At 46.9% G+C, this 27,074-nt stretch overlaps 1 protein-coding gene across 3 annotated transcripts in view; it reads left to right on the top strand.

Annotated features, from left to right (window-relative positions):
* ncor1 (nuclear receptor corepressor 1) overlaps positions 1–27,074 on the top strand; it is a 334,377-nt gene that overhangs the window by 184,183 nt on the left and 123,120 nt on the right. For all 3 annotated transcript variants that reach the window (XM_068008588.1, XM_067967875.1, XM_067967876.1), the window contains one exon: positions 4,742–4,804. In XM_068008588.1, coding sequence (XP_067864689.1) covers positions 4,742–4,804 — 63 coding nt within the window. The remainder of the gene's footprint in view (positions 1–4,741; positions 4,805–27,074) is intronic.

Here is a 27,074-nt window from a genome sequence, read left to right as displayed (position 1 = left end):
GCCATAATTTTCCAAACAGCCATGGATACAGGGGTGGTGCCAGAGGACTGGAGAATTGCAAATGTTACACCCTTCTTCAAAAAATGGTGTAAGGATAAACCCAGCAACTATAGACCAGTCAGTTTAACCCCATTGGTGGGGAAACTTTTAGAAATGATAATCCGGGACAAAGTTAACAGTCACTTCGACGAGTGTGGATTGATTAGGGAAAGCCAGCACGGATTTGTTAAAGGCAAATCGTGTTTAACTAACCTGATAGAATTTTTTGATGAGGTAACAGAGAGGGTTGATGAGGGCAATGCAGTTGATGTGGTGTATATGGACTTTCAAAAGGTGTTTGATAAAGTGCCGCACGGTAGGCTTATCAAGATTGCGGCCCATGGAATAAAGGGGGCAGTAGCAACGTGTATACCAAATTGGCTAAGTGACAGGAAATAGAGAGTAGTGGTGAACGGTTGTTTTTCGGATTGGAGGGAGTACAGTGGTGTTCCCTGGGGTTGGTGCTGGGACCACTGCTTTTGTTGATATATTAATGACTTGGACTTGTGGACTTGGGTGTACAGGGCACAATTTCAAAATGTGCAGATGACACAAAACTTGGAAGGGTAGTAAACAGTGAAGACTTCAAGAGGATATAGACAGGCTGGTGGCATTGGCGGACACGTGGCAGATGAAATTTAACGCTGAAAAATGCAGTGTGATATGTTTCGGTAGGAAGAGGCAATATAAACTAGAGGGCACAACTCTTTAAAAAAAGGGGTGCAGGAACAGAGAGATCTGGGGGTATATGTGCACAAATCATTGAAGGGGGCAGGGCAGGTCGAGAAAGCGGTTAAAAAAGCATACGGGATCCTGGGCTTTATAAATAGAGGCATAGAGTACAAAAGTATGGAAGTCATGATGATCCTTTATAAAACACTGGTTCGGCCACAACTGGAGTATTGTGTCCAGTTCTGGGCACCGCACTTCAGGAAAGATGTGAAGGCCTTAGAGAGGGTGCAGAAGAGATTTACTAGAATTATTCCAGAGGTGAGGGACTTCAGTTATGTGAATAGACTGGAGAAGCTGGGGTTCTTCTCCTTGGAACAGAGACGATTGTGAGGAGATTTGATCGAGGTATTCAAAATCATGAAGGGTCTAAACTGTGTAGACAGAGAGAAATTGTTCCCATTGGTGGAAGGGTCAAGAATCAGAGGACAGAGATTTAAGGTGATCGGCAAAAGAACCAAAGGTGACATGAGGAAAAGCCTTTTTACACAGCGAGTGGTCAGGATCTGGAATGCACTGCCCGAGGGGGGGATGGAGGCAGATTCAATCATGGCCTTCAAAAGGGAACTGGATAAATACTTGAAAGGAAAACATTGGGGAAAGCAGACGAGCAACTGTCAGAAAGGTAGTGAATTTCTTGAGTGTGTCCGGGATAGTTTTCTACAGCAGTATGTCCTAGAGGCAACAAGGGGGCAAGCCATACTAGATTTAGTAATGAGTAATGAACCAGATTTAGTTAACAGCTCAACTGTGCGTGAACATCTATCCAATAGCAATCATAACATGATCGAGTTCAATGTAGTGTTTGAAAGGGAAAAAAGTGAATCAGCTGCTAAGATTCGAGACTTGGGTAAGGCCGACTTCAATGGGATGAGACAGAGACTGTCCACAGTAAACTGGCAAATCTGTTAATGGGTAAAACGACTGATGATCAGTGGGAAATGTTTAAAGAAACATTTAATGAGATACAGAACCGGTTTATACCCCTGAGGGGCAAGAACTCTAGTTGCCAAAAAAAACAGCCATGGACAACTAAAGAGGTAAGGGACAGTATAAGACATAAGGAAAGGGCATACAAAAAGGCAAAAAATGGCACAGATCCTGGCGAATGGGAAAGATACAAAGATCAACAAAGGGTCACAAAACAGATAGTAAGAGCTACAAAACGAGAGTATGAAAAGAAACTTGCAGGGGATATCAAAACCAATACGAAGAACTTTTATAGTTATATTGGGAAAAAGAGGGTGGTCAGGAGCAGTGTTGGCCCCTTAAAAGCTGAAAGTGGGGATATTGTCATTGACAATGGGGAAATGGCAGACATGTTGAATAATTACTTTGCGTCAGTATTTACAGTCGAAAAAGAGCATAGCATGCCGGAAATCCCAAGAAAACTAATATTGAATCAGGGACAGGGACTCGACAAAATTAACATAAGTAAAGCAACAGTAATGAAGAAAATAATAGCACTAAAGAGTGACAAATCCCCAGGACCAGATGGTTTCCATCCCAGGGTTTTAAAGGAAGTAGGTGAGCACATTGCAGATGCCCTAACTATAATCTTTCAAAGTTCTCTAGATTCAGGAACTGTCCCTCTAGATTGGAAAATTGCACATGTCACTCCGCTTTTTAAGAAAGGAGAGGTGGAAACTGGGGAATTATAGACCAGTTAGCCTAACATCTGTTGTGGGGAAAATGCTGGAGTCTATAATTAAGGATAGGGTGACTGAACACCTCGAGAATTTTCAGTTAATCAGGGAGAGCCAGCATGGATTTGTGAAAGGTAGGTCGTGCCTGACAAACCTGATTGAATTTTTTGAAGAGGTGACTAAAGTAGTGGACAGGGGAATGTCAATGGATGTTATTTATATGGACTTCCAGAAAGCATTTGATAAGGTCCCACATAAGAGACTGTTAGCTAAGTTAGAAGCCCATGGAATCGAGGGAAAAGTATGGACTTTGTTAGGAAATTGGCTGAGCGAAAGGCGACAGAGTGTAGGGATAATGGGTAGGTACTCACATTGGCAGGATGTGACAGTGGAGTCCCACAGGGATCTGTCTTGGAGCCTCAATTACTCACAATAATTATTAACGACTTAGATGAAGGCATAGAAAGTCTCATATCTAAGTTTGCCGATGACACAAAGATTGGTGGCATTGTAAGCAGTGTAGATGAAAACATAAAATTACAAAGGGATATTGATAGATTTGGTGAATGGACAAAACTGTGGCAAATGGAATTCAATGTAGACAAATGTGAGGTCATCCACTTTGAATCAAAAAAGGATAGAACAGGGTACTTTCTAAATGGTAAGAAGTTAAACACTGTGGATGTCCAAAGGGACTTAGGGGTTCAGGTACTTAGATCACTGAAGTGTCATGAACAGGTGCAGAAAATAACCAATAAGGCTAATAGAATGCTGGCCTTTATATCTAGAGGACTGGAGTACAAGGGGGCAGAAGTTATGCGGCAGCAATACAAAACCCTGGTTAGACCGCACCTGAAGTACTGTGAGCAGTTCTGGGCACCGCACCTTCGGAAGGACATATTGGCCTTGGAGGGAGTGCAGCGTAGGTTTACTAGAATGATACCCGTACTTCCAAGGATTAAGTTACGAGGAGAGATTACACAAATTGGGGTTGTATTCTCTTGAATTTAGAAGGTTAACGGGTGATCTGATCGAAGTTTATTAGATATTAAGGGGAACAGATAGGGTGGATAGAGAGAAACTATTTCCACTGGTTGGGGATTCTAGGAGTAGGGGGCACAGTCTAAAAATTAGAGCCAGACCTTTCAGGAGTGAGATTAGAAAGCATTTCTACACACAAAGGGTTGTAGAAGTTTGGAACTCTCTTCCGCAAACGGCAATTGATACTAGCTCAATTGCTAAATTTAAATGTGAGATGGATAGCTTTTTGGCAACCAAAGGTATTAAGGGATATGGGCCAAAGGCAGGTGTATGGAGCTAGATCACAGATCAGCCATGATCTTATCAAATGGCGGAGCAGGCACGAGGGGCTGAATGGCCGACTCCTGCTCCTATGTTTCTATGTTCCTATTTGCAGGGCTACGGGGATAGGGCGGGGGAGTGGGACTAGCTGGATTGCTCTTGCATCGAGCCGGCACGGACTCGATTGGCCTCCTTCCATGCTGTAACCTTTCTATGATTCTATGTGCACTTACTCTCTTCCCTCACCTCTCCCTCCCTCACCTCTCCCTCCCTCTTTTGCTGTCTTCCTCTCTTGTCCCATGTGTACCCTTTTTGCAGTCTCTGTTTTGCTTGCCGCTGCTGTCACGCTCTATCTGAGGGATTGATGTTGTTTTGCCTGTATGCAGAAACTCAATATACACAACAGACTAACATATCTGTAACATCTCTGGCCATTGTGAATTCAGCATCCATCTTGATCTGTCAATTTGTTCGCGGTTTGCCCGGCACCCAGTGTGAAAAAATGTTGCAAACAACTGCAAAATCTGTTTGTATAAGAGTGTTGTTCCAGTATGTCCATGTACCAAGATATTAAAACTCACAATCTTCTGCCTATTGCAGCTGGAACCTGCAATGATGGGTTGTGTTTAGAGGGAATTGGTTAATGGATCTCTGCAGCATCGTGACCTTTGATTTATTGCAGCGTTGTACTAAAAGATAAGGTCCCTATTAGTGGTATTAGCGGGTGCCTCCTGTACCTTTAAGGGCAGTACAGCTAAATGCCTGCCAGTGACTGGTTTCTGCCTTTGGTGCTCAATTGACACTCGTGTGTCTAATCCAAGATTTTATTTAACTTTCTGCAGACAGCAGGAAATAGAATTTGTCTAAGTTTGGAGTAAGCAGAGTTGATGGTCTTTGAAGACCACCAGCAGCTTTAAAGGAAGGCTTTCACCATGGCTAATGTAAGCAGATGAATAGATTGCAATGTGTGCTGGGTGTGTAGGTGTCCTCCACTCTCTGAACAGATTGTTGCTTGTGCCTTTCAGCTGTAACTGAGCCTGTGGAGACTTCCCGTTGGACAGAGGAAGAAATGGAAGTGGCCAAAAAAGGTTAGTGTGAAAAAGCCATCTATATCATTGTATAGATAATGAAAGGTGATTTCAAACCCCTGGTAGTGCCTCAGCTGCATCTTATTGTGTGGAGATGCCGGTGATGGACTGGGGTTGACAATTGTAAACAATTTTACAACACCAAGTTATAGTCCAGCAATTTTATTTTAAATTCACAAGCTTTCGGAGATTTTCTCCTTCCTCAGGCAAATGTTTCAAGATCTCCTTGAAGCCTACGCATTTATACATATTGAACAATAATACATGGTGTTTACAGACTGCCCCTGCAACTGCCCGTTGCCAAGGCAATCACCGTGTTCAGACAGAGAGGTGTTACCTGCAGAACCTCCGAATACACATTCAACAAAAAAACAAACAGGGAAAAAAAACAGAGAAAAAAAAACACAGAGAGAGGCAGAAACATCCGGAAGGCAGAGAGAGCCAGCAAATGACCCATTATATTAAAAACAGATAACATTTGTTCGCTGGTGGGGTAACGTGTAGCGTGACATGAACCCAAGATCCCGGTTGAGGCCGTCCTCATGGGTGCGGAACTTGGCTATCAATTTCTGCTCGACGATTTTGCGTTGTCGTGTGTCTCGAAGGCCGCCTTGGAGTACGCTTACCCGAAGGTCGGTGGATGAATGTCCATGACTGCTGAAGTGTTCCCCGACTGGGAGGGAACCCTCCTGTTTGGCGATTGTTGCGCGGTGTCCGTTCATCCGTTGTCGCAGCGTCTGCATGGTCTCGCCAATGTACCATGCTCTGGGGCATCCTTTCCTGCAACGTATGAGGTAGACAACGTTGGCTGAGTCACAGGAGTATGAACCATGCACCTGGTGGGTGGTGTCATCTCGTGTGATGGTGGTATCTGTGTCGATGATCTGGCATGTCTTGCAGAGGTTACCGTGGCAGGGTTGTGTGGCGTCGTGGACGCTGTTCTCTTGAAAGCTAGGTAGTTTGCTGCGAACGATGGTCTGTTTGAGGTTGGGTGGCTGTTTAAAGGCGAGTAGTGGAGGTGTGGGGATGGCCATAGCGAGGTGTTTGTCCTCATTGATGACATGTTGAAGGCTGCGGAGAACATGGCGTAGTTTCTCCGCTCCGGGGAAGTACTGGACGACAAAGGGTACTCTGTTGGTTGCGTCCCGTGTTAGTCTCCTGAGGAGGTCTATGCGATTTTTTGCTGCGGCCCGTCGGAACTGTCGATCGATGAGTCGAGCGTCATATCCCGTTCTTACTAGGGCGTCTTTCAGCGTCTGTAGGTGTCCATCGCGTTCCTCCTCGTCTGAGCAGACCCTGTGTATTCGCAGGGCCTGTCCATAGGGGATGGCCTCTTTGACGTGGTTAGGGTGGAAGCTGGAAAAGTGGAGCATCGTGAGGTTGTCCGTGGGCTTGCGGTAGAGTGAGGTGCTGAGGTGCCCGTCTTTGATGGAGATTCGTGTGTCCAAGAAAGAAACTGATTCTGAGGAGTAGGACACAGCAGACCAGCTACGTTATACCGCCAAACAGACGAGGCAACGGAACTACGCTGCCTACATGAAAACCAAGAGCAGGAAGCTTGAGAAACTCGGCATCACCACCAGCAACGACCAAGCTTCCCCTGGTACCACGGTTGCAACCACAGGGAAGTCTATTGTCAATTTATCCGACCACACCCTTCAACCAGACGAAATCGAAGTTCTCAGCCGAGGGCTCAATTTCTGCCCCACTACCAAAATGGACCCCACTAGTCTCGCGGCGGACACAGAGGAATTCATCAGGAGAATGAGGCTCCGGGAATTCTACCACAAACCCCAAGATTTCAGCAGCGAACCCAATGAGACAATCGACGATCCGGAACAGCAGACAGAGGGATCCGCGGTACAGCAACCGAAGAGGAAAGAGTCAAACTGGACTCCTCCGGAGGGTCGCTGCCCTCAGCTGGACATGTATGCTCAAGCTGTCAGGAAATGCGTCAATGCCAGATTCATCAGCCGCACTCAGAAGACAGTCCAGAATGTCACCCGAGCACAACGCAACGCCATCAACGCTCTCAAGACCAACCGCAACATCGTCATCAAACCAGCGGACAAAGGAGGAGCCATCGTCATACAGAACAGAACAGACTATTGCAAAGAAGCATACCGACAACTGGACAACCAGGAACACTACAGACGGTTACCCGCAGATCCGACCAAAGAACACACCCACCAGCTCAACAAACTGATCAAGACCTTCGATCCAGACCTTCAAAGCATCCTACGCATTCTCATCCCACGTAATCCCCGCGTGGGAGACTTCTACTGCCTCCCAAAGATACACAAAGCCAACACACCCGGACGTCCCATCGTATCAGGCAACGGAACCCTGTGTGAGAACCTCTCTGGATACATCGAGGGCATCCTGAAACCCATCGTACAGGGAACCCCCAGCTTCTGTCGTGACACTACAGACTTCCTACAAAAACTCAGTACCCACGGACCAGTTGAACCAGGAACACTTCTCACCACGATGGACGTCTCGGCACTATACACCAGTATCCCCCACGATGACGGCATCGCTGCGACAGCATCAATACTCAACACCAACAACAGCCAATCTCCGGAAGCCATCCTACAACTCATCCGCTTCATCCTGGATCACAATGTCTTCACCTTCGATAACCAGTTCTTTACCCAAACACACGGAACAGCCATGGGGACCAAATTCGCACCCCAATACGCCAACATTTTCATGCACAAGTTCGAGCAGGACTTCTTCACTGCACAAGACCTCCAACCAACACTATACACCAGATACATCGACGACATTTTCTTTCTATGGACCCACGGCAAGGAATCACTAAAGAGACTACACGATAACATCAACAAGTTCCATCCCACCATCAAGCTCACCATGGACTACTCCTCAGAATCAGTTTCTTTCTTGGACACACGAATCTCCATCAAAGACGGGCACCTCAGCACCTCACTCTACCGCAAGCCCACGGACAACCTCACGATGCTCCACTTTTCCAGCTTCCACCCTAACCACGTCAAAGAGGCCATCCCCTATGGACAGGCCCTGCGAATACACAGGGTCTGCTCAGACGAGGAGGAACGCGATGGACACCTACAGACGCTGAAAGACGCCCTAGTAAGAACGGGATATGACGCTCGACTCATCGATCGACAGTTCCGACGGGCCACAGCAAAAAATCGCATAGACCTCCTCAGGAGACTAACACGGGACGCAACCAACAGAGTACCCTTTGTCGTCCAGTACTTCCCCGGAGCGGAGAAACTACGCCATGTTCTCCGCAGCCTTCAACATGTCATCAATGAGGACAAACACCTCGCTATGGCCATCCCCACACCTCCACTACTCGCCTTTAAACAGCCACCCAACCTCAAACAGACCATCGTTCGCAGCAAACTACCTAGCTTTCAAGAGAACAGCGTCCACGACGCCACACAACCCTGCCACGGTAACCTCTGCAAGACATGCCAGATCATCGACACAGATACCACCATCACACGAGATGACACCACCCACCAGGTGCATGGTTCATACTCCTGTGACTCAGCCAACGTTGTCTACCTCATACGTTGCAGGAAAGGATGCCCCAGAGCATGGTACATTGGCGAGACCATGCAGACGCTGCGACAACGGATGAACGGACACCGCGCAACAATCGCCAAACAGGAGGGTTCCCTCCCAGTCGGGGAACACTTCAGCAGTCATGGACATTCATCCACCGACCTTCGGGTAAGCGTACTCCAAGGCGGCCTTCGAGACACACGACAACGCAAAATCGTCGAGCAGAAATTGATAGCCAAGTTCCGCACCCATGAGGACGGCCTCAACCGGGATCTTGGGTTCATGTCACGCTACACGTTACCCCACCAGCGAACAAATGTTATCTGTTTTTAATATAATGGGTCATTTGCTGGCTCTCTCTGCCTTCCGGATGTTTCTGCCTCTCTCTGTGTTTTTTTTTCTCTTTTTTTTCCCTGTTTGTTTTTTTGTTGAATGTGTATTCGGAGGTTCTGCAGGTAACACCTCTCTGTCTGAACACGGTGATTGCCTTGGCAACGGGCAGTTGCAGGGGCAGTCTGTAAACACCATGTATTATTGTTCAATATGTATAAATGCGTAGGCTTCAAGGAGATCTTGAAACATTTGCCTGAGGAAGGAGAAAATCTCCGCAAGCCCAGTAAGGGGTGAGGTTGGGAGAGAGAAGGTCAGAAGAAAGCAAAGGAATTGGATTAATACTTGGGAAAATATTTGCAGGGCTACAGGGAAAGAGCGGGGGAATAGGACTAATTAGATTGCTTTTACAAAGAGCTAGCAGAGGCTCGATGGGCAGAATGGCCTCCTATGCTGTAACCGTTCTATCATTCTAAAGAAGAGGCGGGAGATTGGTTGACATTCAAAAGTTGCTTGAGCTTATGGTCCTTGCTGCCTGAAGAGATGAGAAACCGCTTTTTGTTGAAGTGTTGAAACATCTGAAGGGTGATGTGGAGTTATGGTATAGATTGACGCACTGTTAGTGGGGAGTGGTCAGGGTTATGTGGCGTTACGGTATAGATTGACGCACTGTTAGTGGGGAGTGGTCAGGGTTATGTGGCGTTACGGTATAGATTGACGCACTGTTAGTGGGGAGTGGTCAGGGTTATGTGGCGTTACGGTATGGATTGACGCTGTTAATGGGGAGCGGCCAGGGTTATGTGGAGTTACGATACAGATTGATGCATTGTGAGTGGGGAGCGGTCAGGGTTAGAATCGTGGAAAAGTTACAGCATGGAAGGAGGCCATTCGGCCCATCAAGTCCATGCTGGCTCTATGCAAGAGCAATCCATCTAGCCCCCCGCCCTAACCCCGTAACCCTGCAAATTTTTTTCTTTCAAGTACTTATCCAGTTCCCTTTTGAAAGCCACGATTGAATCTGCCTCCACCACCCCCTCAGGCAGTGCATTCCAGATCATAACGATTCACTGTGTTAAAAAAATTTTCCTCATGTCACCTTTAGTTCTTTTGCCAATCACCTTATATCTATGTCCTCTGATTCTTGCCCCTTCTGCCATGATGGGTTGTGTTTAGAGGGAACCGGTTAATGGATCTCTGCAGCATCGTGACCTTTGATTTATTGCAGCGTTGTACTAAAAGATAAGGTCCCTATTAGTGGTATTGGCGGTGCCTCCTGTACCTTTAAGGACAGTACAGCTAAATGCCTGCCAGTGACTGGATTCTGCCTTTGGTGCTCAATTGACAGTCGTGTGTCTAATCCAAGATTTTATTTAACTTTCTCCAGACAGCAGGAAATAGAATTTGTCTAAGTCATTCACCTTATATCTATGTCCTCTGATTCTTGCCCTTTCTGCCAATGGTTACAGTTTCTTTTTTTTTATTCGTTCATGGGATGTGGGCGTTGCTGGCAAGGCCAGCATTTATTGCCCATCCCTAATTGCCCTCGAGAAGGTGGTGGTGAGCTGCCTCCTTGAACTGCTGCAGTCCGTGTGGTGAAGGTTCTCCCACAGTGCTGTTAGGTAGGGAGTTCCAGGATTTTGACCAGGATCTATTCTGTCTGGACCCTTCATGGTTTTGAATACCTCGATCAAATCTCCTCTCAACCTTCTCTGTTCCAAGGAGAGCAACCACAGCTTCTCCAGTCTATCCACGTAACTAAAGTCCCTCATCCCTGGAATCATTCTAGTAAATCTTTTCTGCACCCTCTCTAAGGCCTTCACATCTTTCCTGAAGAGCAGTGCCCAGAACTGGACACAATACTCCAGTTGTGGCCAAACCAGTGTTTTATAAAGGTTCCTCATGACTTCCTTGCTTTTGTACTCTATCCCTCTATTTATAAAGCCCAGGATCCTGTATGCTTTTTAAACCGCTTTCTCAACCTGCCCTGCCACTTTCAACAATTTTTCCACATATACCCCTAGATCTCTCTGTTTCTGTACCCCTTTTAGAATTGTGCCCTCTACTTTATATTGCTTCTCCTCGTTCTTCCTACCGAAATGTATCACTTTGCATTTTTCTGTGTTAAATTTCATCTGCCACGTGTCTGCCCATTTCACCAGCCTGTCTATATCCTCTTGAAGTCTATCTCTATCCTCCTCATTGTTCACTACACTTCCAAGTTTTGTGTCATCTGCAAATTTGGAAATTGTGCCCTGTATACCCTTTTTAAAAAGTCCATATACACCACATCAACTGCATTGCCCTCATCAAAAAACTCTTATCAATCACGATTTGCCTTCAACAAATCAGTGCTGGCTTTCCCTAATCAATCCACACTTGTCCAAGTGACTGCAAATTCTGTCCCAGATTATCATTTCCAAAAGTTCCCCCACCACCAAGGTGAAACTGACTGGCCTGTAGTTGCTGGGTTCATCCGTACGCCCTTTTTTGAACAAGGGTGTAACATTTGCAATTCTCCAGTCCTCTGACACCACCGCCGTATCTACGGATGTTTGGAAGATGATGGTCAGTACCTCTGCAATTTCCACCCCGACTTCCCTCAACAACCTAGGATGCATCCTACTTACTGACTTATCTACTTTAAGGACAGCTAGCCTTTCAAATAACTCTTCTTTATCAATTATTAGCCTATCCATTATCTCAACTACATCTTCATTTACTGAGACTCTGGCAGCATCTCCTTCCTTGGTAAAGACAGATGCAAAGTACTCATTCAGCACCTCGGCCATGCCCTCTGCCTCCATGAGTAAATCTTTTTGTCCCTGATCGGCCCGACCTCTCCTCTTACTACCCGTTTACTGTTTACATGCCTATAGAAGACTTGTGGATTCCCTTTTATGTTGGCTGCCAGTCTATTCTCATACTCTCTCTTTGCCCCACTTATTTCCTTTTTCACTTCCCCTCTGAACTTTCTATATTCAGCCAGGTTCTCGCTTGTGTTATCAACCTGACATCTGTCATATGTTCCTTTTTTCTGCTTCATCTTACTCTCTCCATCTCTTTTGTCATCCAGAGCTCTGGCTTTAATTGCCCTACCTTTCTCCCTTGTGGGAATGTACCCGAACCATCTCCTTCTTAAAGGCCGCCCATTGTTCAATTACAGTTTTGCCTGCCAATCTTTGATTCCAATTTACCCGGACCAGATCAGTTCTCATCCCACTGAAATTGGCCCTCCTCCAATTGAGTATTTTTACTTTAGAGTGGTCCATGTATTTTTCCATAGCTATTCTAAACCTTATGATCGCTGTTCCCTCAATGCTCTCCCACTGACACTTGCTCCACTTGGCCCGCCTCATTCCCCAGGACCAAGTCCAGAAATGCCTCCTTTCTCATTGGGCCAGAAATGTACTGATCAAGAAAGTTCTCCTGAACACACTTCAAAAATTCCTCCCCCTCTTTGCCCCTTATATTACTATCCCAGTCTATATTAGGGTAATTGAAGTCACCAGTTATCATTACTCTATAGCTTTTGCACCTCTCTGTAATTTCCCTGCCAATTTGCTCCTCTGTCTCCTTCCCACTAGTTGTTGGCCTGTAGAATACACCCTGTAGTGTAATGGCACCTCTACTGTTTCTTGAATCTAACCAAATAGATTCTGTCTTGACCCCTTCAGGACATCCTCCCTCTCTCCAGCACTGCAATATTCTCCTTAATCAATAACCCCGCCCCCCCCCCCCCCCCACTCCTTCCTTCCCTATCTTTCCCGAACACCTTGTATCCAGGAATATTTAGTACTCAATCCTGCCCTTTTTTGAGCCAGGTCTCTGTTATCGTCACAACATCATATTCCTATGTGGCTAATTGCACCTGCAGCTCACCAACCACGCTTAAAACTTATGGGTTATTTGGAGTTATGGTATAGATTGATGCACTGTTAGGTTTATGCATTCTGTGGCATGTGGTAGAGAGGGTGTGTTGTGTGAAATACTCAGAGCAGAAGTCAGAAGAGTGTTGAGTGTATCAGTGGATGTCCAAAGGGACCTAGGGGTTCAGGTACATAGATCATTGAAGTGTCATGAACAGGTGCAGAAAATAATCAATAAGGCTAATAGAATGCTGGCCTTTATATCTAGAGGACTGGAGTACAAGGGGGCAGAAGTTATGCGGCAGCTATACAAAACCCTGGTTAGACCGCACCTGGAGTACTGTGAGCAGTTCTGGGCACCGCACCTTCGGAAGGACATATTGGCTTTGGAGGGAGTGCAGCGTAGGTTTACTGGAATGATACCTGGACTTCAAGGGTTAAGTTACGAGGAGAGATTACACAAATTGGGGTTGTATTCTCTAGAGTTTCGAAGGTTAAGGGGTGATCTGATCGAAGTTTATAAGATGTTAAGGGGAACAGATAGGGTGGATAGAGAGAAACTATTTCCGCTGGTTGGGGATTCTAGGAGTAGGGGGCACAGTCTAAAAATTAGAGCCAGACCTTTCAGGAGCGAGATTAGAAAACATTTCTACACACAAAGGGTGGTAGAAGTTTGGAACTCTCTTCCGCAAACGGCAATTGATACTAGCTCAATTGCTAAATTTAAATGTGAGATGGATAGCTTTTTGGCAATCAAAGGTATTAAGGGATATGGAGTTAGATCACAGATCAGCCATGATCTTATCAAATGGCGGAGCAGGCACGAGGGGCTGAATGGCCTACTCCTGTTCCTATGTTACTATAATGAGTGGATCTGAAAGTGGAAGAGAGAAACTTTAGCCTCAATTTGTTTGGGATGGATCAAAGCTGGAGGCAGCCGCTGAGAGTGGGTCTTGGCATTTTACATTTGATTTTTTTTGATCTTCCTTTTAAATGTCTGGATAATAACATATCCAGAGGATTCTGGGTGCAGGAGCTAATTGCTGCAGGATCTGGGAGCACATTCTGAATCTGCGTGGTTTAGTAGTTGATGAAATAATGGTCTCTGTGCTGGTCTTGGGTTCACATCTCATTTCTGCAGATCACTCCGTTGTACCTCACTTATACTTCATAATGTTCCAGCTTACTGAGTGCAACTTTTAAAAAATCATGTTTTTTTTTACTGAGTAACCGGAGCCACATCCCAGGTCAGGTCTCATGAAAGCCTTTGGCAATGTGCCTGGGCGTTGAGTAGGAAGGGGGCAGCTGGCAGTGACCCTGTTGTTTTGCCACCTCAGATTCAGTTCTGCAGTTCACTGCTGGTTTTGAGCAGCAGGAGAGTGAAGTGGACCCCTCATCAACTTTCTGTGAATTGTTGAAGATTTGTTTTATCGATTTACATACCATATATTGTGGCAGAGTTGGTACAGGGTTTCATCAATTCAGCTCCTGTTTGCAAATGCAGCTGAAGTTTGAATGGTTTTGAAATTTGTTTGATTTTTTTTTGTTCCTCAGTTTGCACACTGTGTCTGGTTATGTTCACACGGAGCTGGAGTGTGGCCCTGTCTGCACAGAGGTGAAGCTGAACACTGCACAGCCAGAGAGCTCAGTTTCTCCATATTTAGTTGTGCTGATGGTCTTATTTCCATTAGCTCTTTAAATACTGCAAGTCATGGCACTCATTTACTTTTGTCATTGGTTTTTCTCCAGTACAAACAGTTTCCTGTTCTTTCTGTCACTAATATTACTGAACTTGTATAAATAGCAATTCTGGTTGGTGTGTGGTGCACTGGAGGTGTAGGAGTCTGCTGTACATCTGGGATAGGATAGGGCACTGTACCCCTGGAAGGGGGGGTTGTAGGAGGTTGCCTTGTCCCTGGGAAGGGGGGTGTAGGAGGCAGCCTTGTCCCTGGGAAGGGGGGTGTAGGAGGCAGCCTTGTCCCTGGGAAGGGGGGTGTAGGAGGCAGCCTTGTCCCTGGGAAGGGGGGTGTAGGAGGCAGCCTTGTCCCTGGGAAGGGGGGTGTAGGAGGCAGCCTTGTCCCTGGGAAGGGGGGTGTAGGAGGCAGCCTTGTCCCTGGGAAGGGGGGTGTAGGAGGCTGTCTTGGCCCTGGGAAGGGGGGGGGTGTAGGAGACAGCCTTGTCCCTGGGAAGGGGGGTGTAGGAGGCTGTCTTGGCCCTGGGAAGGGGGGTGTAGGAGGCTGTCTTGGCCCTGGGAAGGGGGGGGGTGTAGGAGACAGCCTTGTCCCTGGGAAGGGGGGTGTAGGAGGCAGCCTTGTCCCTGGGAAGGGGGGTGTAGGAGGCTGTCTTGGCCCTGGGAAGGGGGGGGGGGTGTAGGAGACAGCCTTGTCCCTGGGAAGGGGGGGGGGTGTAGGAGACAGCCTTGTCCCTGGGAAGGGAGGTGTAGGAGGCAGCCTTGTCCCTGGGAAGGGGGGGTAGGAGGCTGTCTTGTCCCTGGGAAGGGGGGGTGCGTGTAGGAGGCAGGCTTGTCCCTGGGAAGGGGGGGGGGGTGTAGGAGGCAGGCTTGTCCCTGGGAAGGGGGGGGTGTAGGAGGCAGGCTTGTTCCTGGGAAGGGGGGGGGTGTAGGAGGCAGGCTTGTCCCTGGGAAGGGGGGGGTGTAGGAGGCAGGCTTGTCCCTGAGAAGGGGGGGGGTGTAGGAGGCAGGCTTGTTCCTGGGAAGGGGGGGGGTGTAGGAGGCAGGCTTGTTCCTGGGAAGGGGGGGGGGTGTAGGAGGCAGGCTTGTCCCTGAGAAGGGGGGGGGGGTGTAGGAGGCAGGCTTGTCCCTGAGAAGGGGGGGGGTGTAGGAGGCAGGCTTGTTCCTGGGAAGGGGGGGGGTGTAGGAGGCAGGCTTGTCCCTGGGAAGGGGGGGGGGGTGTAGGAGGCAGGCTTGTCCCTGGGAAGGGGGGGGGTGTAGGAGGCAGGCTTGTCCCTGGGAAGGGGGGGGGTGTAGGAGGCAGGCTTGTCCCTGGAAGGGGGGGGGTGTAGGAGGCAGGCTTGTCCCTGGGAAGGGGGGGGGTGTAGGAGGCAGGCTTGTCCCTGAGAAGGGGGGGGGTGTAGGAGGCAGGCTTGTTCCTGGGAAGGGGGGGGGTGTAGGAGGCAGGCTTGTCCCTGGGAAGGGGGGGGGGGTGTAGGAGGCAGGCTTGTCCCTGGGAAGGGGGGGGGTGTAGGAGGCAGGCTTGTCCCTGGGAAGGGGGGGGGTGTAGGAGGCAGGCTTGTCCCTGGAAGGGGGGGGGTGTAGGAGGCAGGCTTGTCCCTGGAAGGGGGGGGGTGTAGGAGGCAGGCTTGTCCCTGGGAAGGGGGGGGGTGTAGGAGGCAGGCTTGTCCCTGGGAAGGGGGGGGGTGTAGGAGGCAGGCTTGTCCCGGAGAGAGGATGGGGGGGGGTGTAGGAGGCTGCCTTGGCCCTGGGAGGGGCGGGTGTAGGAGGCTGCTGTGACTTGGGAGGGGGGGGGGGGTGTAGGAGGTTGCTGTACCCCTGGGAAGATAGGGAGAGGGAGGTTGTTGCACCCCTGCCGTTATAGGGTGCAGTCAAGGGGGAAGGAAACAGTTGCAGTTGATGGGTAAGGAGGCATTTGCCATCCTGGGGAGAGGGGAATTTGCTGCAGGCCTCGGGGGAGGAGCCAGCTCAGGAATGGTGGAAGCAGCTGTGACCCGATGGTGAGGGGTCAGGAGGCAGCCGGGGTGTTGGGGGGGGGGGGTGGGGTTGGTGAGGGGTCAGGAGGCAGCCGGGGTGTTGGGGGGGGGGGGTGGGGTTGGTGAGGGGTCAGGAGGCAGCCGGGGTGTGGTGGGGGGGGGTTGGTGAGGGGTCAGGAGGCAGCCGGGGTGGGGGCGTTGGTGAGGGGTCAGGAGGCAGTCGGGGTGGGGGGGTTGGTGAGGGGTCAGGAGGCGGGTGGGGGGGTCAGGGGTCAGGAGGCAGTCGGGGGCGTCAGGAGGCAGCCGGGTGAGGGGTCAGGAGGCAGCCGGGGTGGGGGTGTTGGTGAGGGGTCAGGAGGCAGCCGGGGTGGGGGGGGTGGGAGGGGTCAGGAGGCGGGTGGGGGGGTCAGGGGTCAGGAGGCAGCCGGGGGTGTCAGGAGGCAGCCAGTGGTGGGTGGGGGTGAGGGGATTGCTGCTGCTCTGAAGGAGGAAGGGGAAAAATGTGACTGGCTCTTGAGGGACACTCTACATATGTATTCCTAAAACAAAATAATCTTCATACTTTTTTTCAAAGAATACTTGCTTTTGTGTACTTGTGAGTTTGTGGTATGTTAGCTGGGTTGCTCTTCAAGTTCAGAGATTATATAATTCAGTAAACTATGATTTTAAACCTGCCTTCACGGAGAGGTTTACAACGTGTTGAGGCTCTGTAAAAATGTTCAGAAGTTCTGCTTTGTACTGTGTTTATTGAAATCCATCAGTACCCTGTTAATGCCCAACAACTGTGGAGTTAGGAACTGTACAACAGCTCAGATGCAAACATTGGTTTACACAAACATGTGACAGCTTTAGTTTTAGGGAATGAAGCTGGACAGGCGGAAGGAGTATCAGTGGGGAGAGCATTTTGGTGGTAGTGATCATAATTCAGTTAGATTTAGCATAGTTATGGAAAAGGACTAAGATAGAACAGGAGTATAAGTTCTAAATTGGGGAATGGCCAATTTTACTAAGCTGAGAAGTGATTTAGCAAAAGTGGATTGGAAACAGCTACTTGAAGGTAAATCATAGAACCATAGAAAAGATACAGCACAGAAGGGGGCCATTCAGCCCATCGTGTCCGCGCCAGCTCGAAGAACAACCAGGTGCCCATTCTAATCCCACCTTCCAGCACCTGGTCCGTAGCCCTGCAGCTTACAGCACTTTAGGTGCAGGTCCAGGTAGTTTTTAAGAGTTGAAGGTCCCTGCCTCTACCACCAATTCGGACAGCGAATTCATTACACCCACCACCCTCTGGGTAAAAAAGTTTTTCCTCATGTCCCCTCTAATCCTTCCACCAATCAGCTTAAATCTGTGTCCTCTGGTTCTTGAACTCTCCGCTAGGGGAAACAGGTACTTCCTGTCTACTCTATCTGGGCCCCTCATAATTTTGTACACCTCAATCAAGTCTCCCCTCAGCCTCCTCTGCTCCAAGGAAAACAACCCCAGCCCATCCAATCTTTCCTCGTAGCTGCACTTTTTAAGCCCTGGCAATATTCTTGTAAATCTTCTCTGCACTCTTTCCAGAGCAATTATGTCCTTCCTGTAATGTGGTGACCAGAACTGCGCACAATACTCCAGCTGTGGCCGTACCAGCGTTTTATACAGTTCCATCATTACATCCCTGCTTTTGTATTCTATACCTCGCCTAATAATGGAGAGCATTCCGTATGCCTTCTTCACAACCTTATCTACCTGTACTGCCACCTTCAGGGACCTGTGCACATGCACTCCAAGGTCTCTCACTTCCTCTACCCCTCTCAATATATTCCCTTTTACTGTGTATTCCCTTTTACTGTTTGCCCTCCCTAAGTGCATTCCCTCACACTTCTCCGGGTTGAACTCCATTTGCCACTTTTCCGCCCACTCCACCAACCCATTGATATCTTCTTGGAGTCCACAGCTATCCTCTTCACTATCAACTACACGGCCAATTTTTGTGTTGTCTGCAAATTTGCCAATCATGCCCCCCAACATTCAAGTCCAAATCATTAATATATACCACAAACAGCAAGGGACCAAACACTGAGCCCTGTGGCACACCATTGGAAACGGATTTCCATTCGCAAAGACATCCATTGACTTTCCAATTCGCCGCTTTTACCTTTCTGACCAGTCTGCCATGTGGGACCTTGTCAAATGCCTTACTAAAATCCACGTAGACAACACCCACTGCACTACCCTCATCAATCCTCCTTGTCACTTCCTCAAAGAATTTAATCAGATTTGTAAGGCATGACCTTCCCTGAACAAATCCATGCTGACTATCCCTGATTAAACCATGCCTGCACAAGTGACAGTTTATCCTATCTCTCAGTATTGATTCTAATAGTTTGCCTACCACCGAGGTAAGACTGACCGGCCTATAATTGGTTCGGTCTTTCCTTCGTGCCCTTTTTAAACAATGGTACTACATTTGCAATCTTCCAGTCCTCCGGTACCTCCTCTGTATCGAGTGAGGATTGGAAAATGATCCTCAGAGCATCCGCTATTTCCTCCCTGGCTTCCTTCAATAGCCTAGGAAACAATCCATCCGGCCCTGGTGACTTATCAACTTTCAAGGATTCCAGTCCCTCTCGTACTTCCTCTCTCGTTATGTTTACCTTATCCTATATTTCACACCTCTCCTCTTTAACTACTACATCCGGATCATCCCTTTCCTTTATGAATACGGAGACAAAATATTCATTTAAAACCCTACCCACATCCTCTGCATCTACACAAGTTACCCTTATCATCTCTGATCGGTCCCACCTTTTCATTAGCTATCCTCTTGTTCTTAATGTACTGATAAAACATCTTTGGGTTTTCTTTAATCTTACTAGCTAATATTTTTTCATGCCCTTTCTTTGCTTTCCTTATTTCCTTTTTTACGTCACCTCTGTACTTTCTATACTCCCTTAGGCTTTCTGCATTATTTAGTTTTCTGTGACAGTCATAAGCTTTCTTTTTCTGCTTTATCTTGCCCCGTATACTTCTAGACAACCAGGGGGCTCTAAATTTGGCAGTGCCACCCTTTTTCTATGAGGGGACGTGTCGGCATTGTACCCATAGAATTTCACACTTTAGTGCCTCCCACTGGCTTGCCACTGATTTCTCCTCAAGTAGTTGTGTCCAGTCCACTTCTGCCAAATCGCCTCTTAGTTCTGTAAAATTTGTCTTCCCCCAATTTAAAACGTTTACTCCTGATTTAACTCTGTCCTTTTCCATAATAATGCTAAAACTAACTGAATTGTGATCACTGTCCCCAATATGGTCACCCACTGTCACTTCACCCACTTGCCCATCTTCATTCCCCGGGACTAAATCTAGAATTGCATCCCCTCTTGTTGGGCTTGTCACGTACTGGCTAAAAAAGTTCTCCTGGACACCGATCAAGAATTTTGCACCTTCTGTGCCTCTCACACTGTTTGAATCCCAGTTGATGTTCGGGTAGTTGAAGTCCCCGACTATTACTGCCCTCTTATTTTTGTACTCAGAAATTTGCCTACATATTTGTTCTTCTATCTCCCTTTCACTATTCGGGGGTCTATAGTACACTCCGAGTAGTGTGACTGCCCCTTTTTTTATTTCTTAGCTCAACCCACATGGCCTCAATTGATGATCCATTTGGCACATCATCCCTTCTCACAACTGTAATTGATTCTTTAACCAATAATGCTGTCCCCCCTTTTTTTATCACCCACTCTATCCTGCCTGAAAACTCTATATCCAGGGATGTTGAGCTGCCAATTATCCCCCTCTTTAAGCCAGGTTTCCGTTATAGCAATGATACCATGCTGCCAAGTGTCTATCTGTGCCCTTAGCTCATCTGCTTTGTTTGTGATACTCCTTGCATTGAAGTATATACCCTTTAACCCCGTCAAATTCCTGTGTTGAACACATTTAACCTTTGCTTCTTTTGCCTTTGAGTCACTAACTACGTCACTAACTGCTTTTTTACTTCCCGTTTCCTGGTCTGAATTTGTCCTATTTGTACCTGCCCTTTGGTTCCCATCCCCCTGCCATACGAGTTTAAACCCCCCCAACAGAACTAGCAAATGCCCCCGCGAGGATATTGGTCCCGGTTCTGCTTGGGTGCAACCCGTCCAGCTTGTACAGGTCCCGCCTTTCCCAGAATCGGTCCCAATGTCTCAGGAATTTAAACCCCTCCCTCCTACACCATCTCTCAAGCTACGCAGTCATCTGGTCTATTTTCCTATTTCTGCTCTCACTAGCACATGGCACTGGGAGTAATCCTGTCAGAGCAGTGGGAGGCATTCAAGGGGGAGATTCAAGGGGTTCAGAGTAAACATGTTCCCACAAAGAAAACGGGTGGGACTGCCAAATCCAGAGCCCCCTGGATGACGAGGAGCATACAGGGTAAATAAGGGTAAAAAAGATATGTCAGGCACCAAGAGCTCAATACTGCAAGACGCCTAGAGGAGTATAGAAAGTGCAGGGGTGGAATTAAAAAGGAAATTAGGAAAGCAAAAAGAGGGCATGAAAAAATATGGCAAGTAAAATTAAGGAAAACCCAAAAACATTTCATAAATACTTAAAGAGCAAGAGAATAACTAAGGAAGGAGTAGGGCCTATTAGAGACCAAAAAGGTAACCTATGTGTGGAGGCGGAAGATGTGGGTATGGTTCTTAATGCATACTTTGCGCATGTCTTCACAAAAGAGGGGGACAATGCAGAGATTGTAGATGAGGAGGAGTGTGAAATATTGGATGGGATAAACATAGAGAGAGAGGAAGTATTAAGGGGTTTAGCATCTTTAAAAGTAGATAAATCACCAGGCCGAGTTGAAATATATCCCAGGCTGTGAAGAGAAACAAGGGAGGAAATAGCAGAGGCTCTAACCATCATTTTCCAATGCTCACTGGCTAGGGGTTGTGCCAGAGGATTGGAGGACTGCTAACGTTGTACTGTTCACAAAGGGAGAAAGAGATCGACCGAGTAATTATAGGTCAGTCAGTGTAACCTCGGTGGTGAGCATATTATTGGAATCAATTCTGAGGGACAGCATAAATTGTCATTTAGAAAGGCACGGGTTAATCAAGGACAGTCAGCATGGATTTGTTAGGGGAAGGTCATGTCTGACTAACTTGATTGAATTTTTTGATCAGGTAACAAGGAGGGTCGATGAGGGTAACGCGTTTGATGTGGTGTATATGGATTTTTGACAAGGTCCCACGTGGCAGACTGGTCAAAAAAGTAAAAGCCCACGGGATCCAAGGGAAAGTGGCAAATTGGATCCAAAATTGGCTCAGTGGCAGGAAGCAAAGGCTCTCGAGGCAGTACAAAGAAGGTTCACTCGGTTAATCCCGGGGATGAGGGGGCGGACATATGAGGAGAGGTTGAGTAGATTGGGACTCTACTCATTGGAGTTCAGAAGAATGAGAGGCGATCTTATTGAAACATATAAGATTGTGAAGGGGCTTGATCGGGTGGATGCAGTAAGGATGTTCCCAAGGATGGGTGAAACTAGAACTAGGGGGCATAATCTTAGAATAAGGGGCTGCTCTTTCAAAACTGAGATGAGGAGAAACTTCTTCACTCAGAGGGTAGTAGGTCTGTGGAATTTGCTGCCCCAGGAAGCTGTGGAAGCTACATCATTAAATAAATTTAAAACAGAAATAGACAGTTTCCTAGAAGTAAAGGGAAATAGGGGTTATGGGGAGCGGGCAGGAAATTGGACATGAATTTAGATTTGAGGTTAGGATCAGATCAGCCATGATCTTATTGAATGGCGGAGCAGGCTCGAGGGGCCAATTGGCCTACTCCTGCTCCTATTTCTTATGTTCTTATGTATGATTGACGTGTGTTTTTGAGACTGGAAGGCTGTTTCCAGTGGGGTGCTGCAAGGCTCAGTACTAGGTCCCTTGCTTTTTGTGGTACATATTAATGATTTCGACTTGAATGTGGGGGGTTTGATCAAGAAGTTTGCAGATGATAGAAAAAATTGGCCATGTGGTTGACTCTGAGGAGGAAAGCTGCAGACTGCAGGAAGATATCAATGGACTGGTCAGGTGGGCAGAAAAGTGGCAAATGGAATTCAATCTGGAGAAGTGTGAGATAATGCATTTGGGGAGGGCAAACAAGGCAAGGGAATACACAATAAATGAGAAGATACTGAGAGGTGTAGAGGAAGAGAGGGACCTTGGAGTGCATGTCCACAGATCCCTGAAGGTAGCAGGACAGGTAGATAAGGTGGTTAAAAAGGCATACGGGATACTTTCCTTTATTAGCCGAGGCATAGAATATAAGATCAGGGAGGTTAAGCTGGAACTGTATAAAACATTGGTTAGGCCACAGCTCGAGTACTGCGTACAGTTCTGGTCACCACATTACAAGTAAGATGTGATTGCACTAGAGAGGGTGCAGAGGAGATTTACGAGGATGTTGCCAGGACTGAAGAATTTTAGTTATGAGAAAAGATTGGATAGGCTGGGGTTGTTTTCTTTGGAACAAAAGAGGCTGAGGGGAGATTCAATTGAGGTGTATAAAATTATGAGGGGACTAGATAGAGTGGATAGGGAGGACCTATTTCCCTTAGCAGAGGGGTCAGTGACCAGGAGGCATAGATTTAAAGTAATTGGTAGAAGGATTAGACGAGAGCTGAAGAGAATTTTTTTCACCCAGAAGGTGGTGGGAGTCTGGAACTCACTGCCTGAAAAGGTGGTAGAGGCAGAAACCCTCAACTCATTTAAAAAGTACTTGGATGTGCTCCTGAAATGCCGTGACCTACAGGGCTACGGACCAAGTGCTGGGAAGTGGGATTAAGCTGGATAGCTATTTTTTGGCCGGCATTGACACGATGGGCCGAATGGCCTCCTTCTGTGCCGTAACTTTCTATGATTATATGAGATATTTCCATAAATGCAGGTTAATGAGCAGCTCAGTGAGTTTATCCAGTAAAATTGAGGAGGAGGAGTTTGAAATATTGAATGGGGTAAACATAGTGAGAGAGGAAGTATTAAGGGGATTAGCATCTTTGAAAATGGATAAATCACTGGGGCTGGATGAAATGTATCCCAGGCTGTTAAAAGAAACCAGGGAGGAAAAAATAGGGGAGGCTTTAACAATCATTTTCCAAACTTCACTGGATACAGGCGTAGTGCTGGAGGTTTGGAGGAATGCTAACGTTGTACTATTGTTTAAAAGGGGAACGAAGGATAGACCGAGTAATTACAGGCCAGTCAACCTCGTTGGTGGGCAAATTATTGGAATCAATTCTGAGGGACAGGATAAACTGTCACTTAGAAAGGCATGGAGTAATCAAGGACAGTCAGCACAGATTTGTTAAGGGGAGGTCGTGTCTGACTAACTTGATTGAATTTTTCAAGGAGTTGACAAGGAGGATCAATGAGGGTAGCGCAATTAATGTCGTCTACATGGATTTTAGCAAGGCTTTTGACAAGGTCCCACATGGCAGATTAGTCAAGAAAGTAAAGGCCCATGGGATCCAAGGGAATGTGACAAATTGGCTCAGTGGCAGGAAGCAAAGGGTAATGGTCGAGTGTTTTTGTGACTGGAGGGCTGTTTCCAATGGGGTGCCGCAGGGCTCGGTACAAGGTCCTTTGCTTTTTGTGCTGTACATTAACGATTTGGACTTAAACGTAGGGGGCATGATTAAAAAAATTGCGGATGACACAAAGATAGGCCGTGTGGTTCATAGTGAGGAGTAAAGCTGTAGACTGCAGGAAGATATCAATGGACTGGTCAGATGGGCAGAAAAGTGGCAAATGGAGTTCAATCCGGAGAAGTGTGAGGTAATGCCTTTGGGGAGAGCAAACAAGGCAAGGGAATACACAATAAATGGGAGGATACTGAGAGGTGTAGAGGAAGTGAGGGACCTTGGAGTGCATGTCCACAGATCCCTGAAGGTAGCAGGACAGGTAAATAAGGTGATTAAGAAAGCATATGGAATGCTTTCCTTTATTAGCCGAGGCATAGACTATAAAAGCAGGGATGTTATGCTGGAACTGTATAAAACACTGATTAGGTCACAGCTTGAGTACTGCGCACAGTTCTGGTCACCACATTACAGGAAGGATGTAATTGCACTAGAGAGGGTGCAGAGGAGATTTACGAGGATGTTGCCAGGGCTGGAGAATTTTAGCTATGATGGCAGATTGGATAGGCTGGGGTTGTTTTCCTTGGAACAGAGGAGGTTGAGGGGTGATTTGATTGAGTTGTACAAAATTATGAGGGGCCTCGATAGAGTGGATAGGAAGGACCTATTTCCCTTAGCAAAGGGGTCAATAACCAGGGGGCATAGATTTAAAGTGTTTGGTAGAAGGATTAGAGCAGAAATGAGGAAAAGTTTTTTCACTCAGGGTGGTGGGGGTGTGGAACTCGCTGCCTGAGAGGGTGGCAGAGGCAGAAGCCCTCAACTCATTTAAAAAAAAATCCCTGGATGTGCACCCGAAGAGCCGTGACCTGTAGGACTACAGACCAAATGCGGGAAAGTGGGATTAGGCTTGGTGGCTCGTTTCTCAGCTGGGACGGACACGATGGGCCGAGTGGCCTCCTTCTGTGCCGTAAATTTTCTATGATTCTATTCTATGTTACTATACAGAGCAGGAAGATCCCAGAATCCATGTCTGGCCCATGCTGAGTCAGCTGCCCTCACTGGGAATGTTACAATTTGCCTCAGTATTCCTGGACTAGGGAAGGAGAAAATCAGTCAGGGTTCCTGCTTCTGATCACTGTCCAGTGACCCCTGGGTTAGAGAGAAGGGGAAATCAGTCAATGTTCTTGTTCCTGAACACTGTCCAGTGACCCCTACGTATTTCAATTTTTATTGAAGGCTTTTGGTATTAAAAAGAATAAATTGAAATCAAAAAGATTTCAGCTCAAATTTATTTTGAAAGTGCATTTGCCCAAATGCACCGTCGCAGCCGGACTCCCTTTGAAGGTGCTGGCTGATCCTAAATCTGGGAATCCGTTTCACATCTACTCTTCTGGGACAGGGGTAGGATTCAAGGGATTGTAATCTCTAACCTTGCTCAAGAATCTTGTACCTGTCTCCCCGAGTCCTGTGCTCATTGTCCAGTTTACTTTAACCTTATCCACACTTTCCATTATTGTAAACACCTGGATCATGTCTCCTTTCAGTCTTTTCATCAAAAAAAAAGTTTAGCTGCTTGAACATTTCATCATAACTTAGTCTCCAAAGCTCTGCGATCATCTTGATCACTGCTCTCCTTTCAATAATTTCACCTGGGGCGTCTCTCTCAAACTTGTTCTTGGGTTCTACCCAGCCCAGCGCTTGCTGGTTATGAGCAGACAATTGTAGAGTTTAGGACATTACACAGTTATGTGGCATCACACAGGCTAGTCTTGTGGAATAGTGTGTTGGTCAATTAAATGGAGTAATACAGGATGAATCATGCTTTACTTGAGAAATTCAGGAAAAAGAATGGTCAGCCCACTTACATAGGGAGAGACTGAACAAAAGCTCACCCCCTTTACTTGGGATAAAATCCAGAATTTGTGTTGCAGAAGGAGCAGGTGGCCTGTACAAGGAGGTGATTTCTGTTCATAAGTCATATCAGGCTTTATTCAAAACAAAAATAGTCCATACAGTCAATCAAACATCAGATCATCACAGAGCCAAACATGAAGATGTTGGATGTATTTGTTCCTAAAATATAATGGGGTTGTGTGTTTACACTAACGGTGGGTTTTAAGAAGCTAGCATGGACTGCAGGCTAGAAGAGTCTGTCATGGCTGATTGACTTTCAACAAGCTAGATTGTGAAAAGAAATTAGATTATGAAAAGAAATTAGCAAAAAATATAAAAACAGATAGCAAGAGTTTCTATAGTTATATAAAAAGAAAAAGGGTGGCTAAGGCAAACATAGGTCCCTTAGAGGATGAGACCGGGAAATTAATGGTGGGAAACATGGAGATGGCAAAAATGCTGAACAAATATTTTGTTTGTCTTTACAGTAGAGGACACTAAGAATATCCCAACACTGGACAAACAGGGGACTCTCGGGGGGGAGGAGTTAAATACGATTAAAATCACTCAAGAGATGGTACTCAGTAAAATAATGGGACTCAAGGCGGATAAATCCCCTGGACCTGATGGCTTCCCTCCTAGGGTCTTGAGGGAAGTGGCAGTAGGGATTGTGGATGCTTTGGTGATAGTTTTCCAAAATTCCCTGGACTCAGGAGAGGTCCCGGCAGATTGGAAAACTGCTAATGTAACACCGTTATTTAAAAAGGGTAGTAGGCAGAAGGCTGGAAATTATAGGCCAGTTAGCTTAACATCTGTGGTGGGTAAAATTTTGGAGTCTATTATTAAGGAGACAGTAACGGAACATTTAGATAAGCATAATTTAATAGGACAAAGTCAGCATGGCTTTATGAAGGGGAAGTCATGTCTGACAAATTTGCTTGAGTTCTTCGAGGATATAACGTATAGGGTGGATAAAGGGGAACCAGTGGACGTAGTGTATTTAGACTTCCAGAAGGCATTCGACAAGGTGCCACATAAAAGATTATTACTTAAGATAAAAAATCACGGGATTGGGGGTAATATTCTGGCATGGGTGGAGGATTGGTTATCGAACAGGAAGCAGAGAGTTGGGATAAATGGTTCATTTTCGGACTGGCAACCAGTAACCAGTGGTGTTCCACAGGGGTCGGTGCTGGGTCCCCAACTCTTTACAATCTATATTAACGATTTGGAGGAGGGGACCGAGTGCAACATATCAAAATTTGCAGATGATACAAAGATGGGAGGGAAAGTAGAGAGTGAGGAGGACATAAAAAACCTGCAAGGGGATATAGACAGACTGGGTGAGTGGGCGGAGATT

Source organism: Heptranchias perlo, chromosome 28, assembly GCF_035084215.1.
Source record: "Heptranchias perlo isolate sHepPer1 chromosome 28, sHepPer1.hap1, whole genome shotgun sequence".
Classification (NCBI taxonomy): domain Eukaryota; kingdom Metazoa; phylum Chordata; class Chondrichthyes; order Hexanchiformes; family Hexanchidae; genus Heptranchias; species Heptranchias perlo.
Note: the sequence above shows the minus strand (reverse complement) of the source record. Positions and strands in the feature narration are given on the sequence as shown.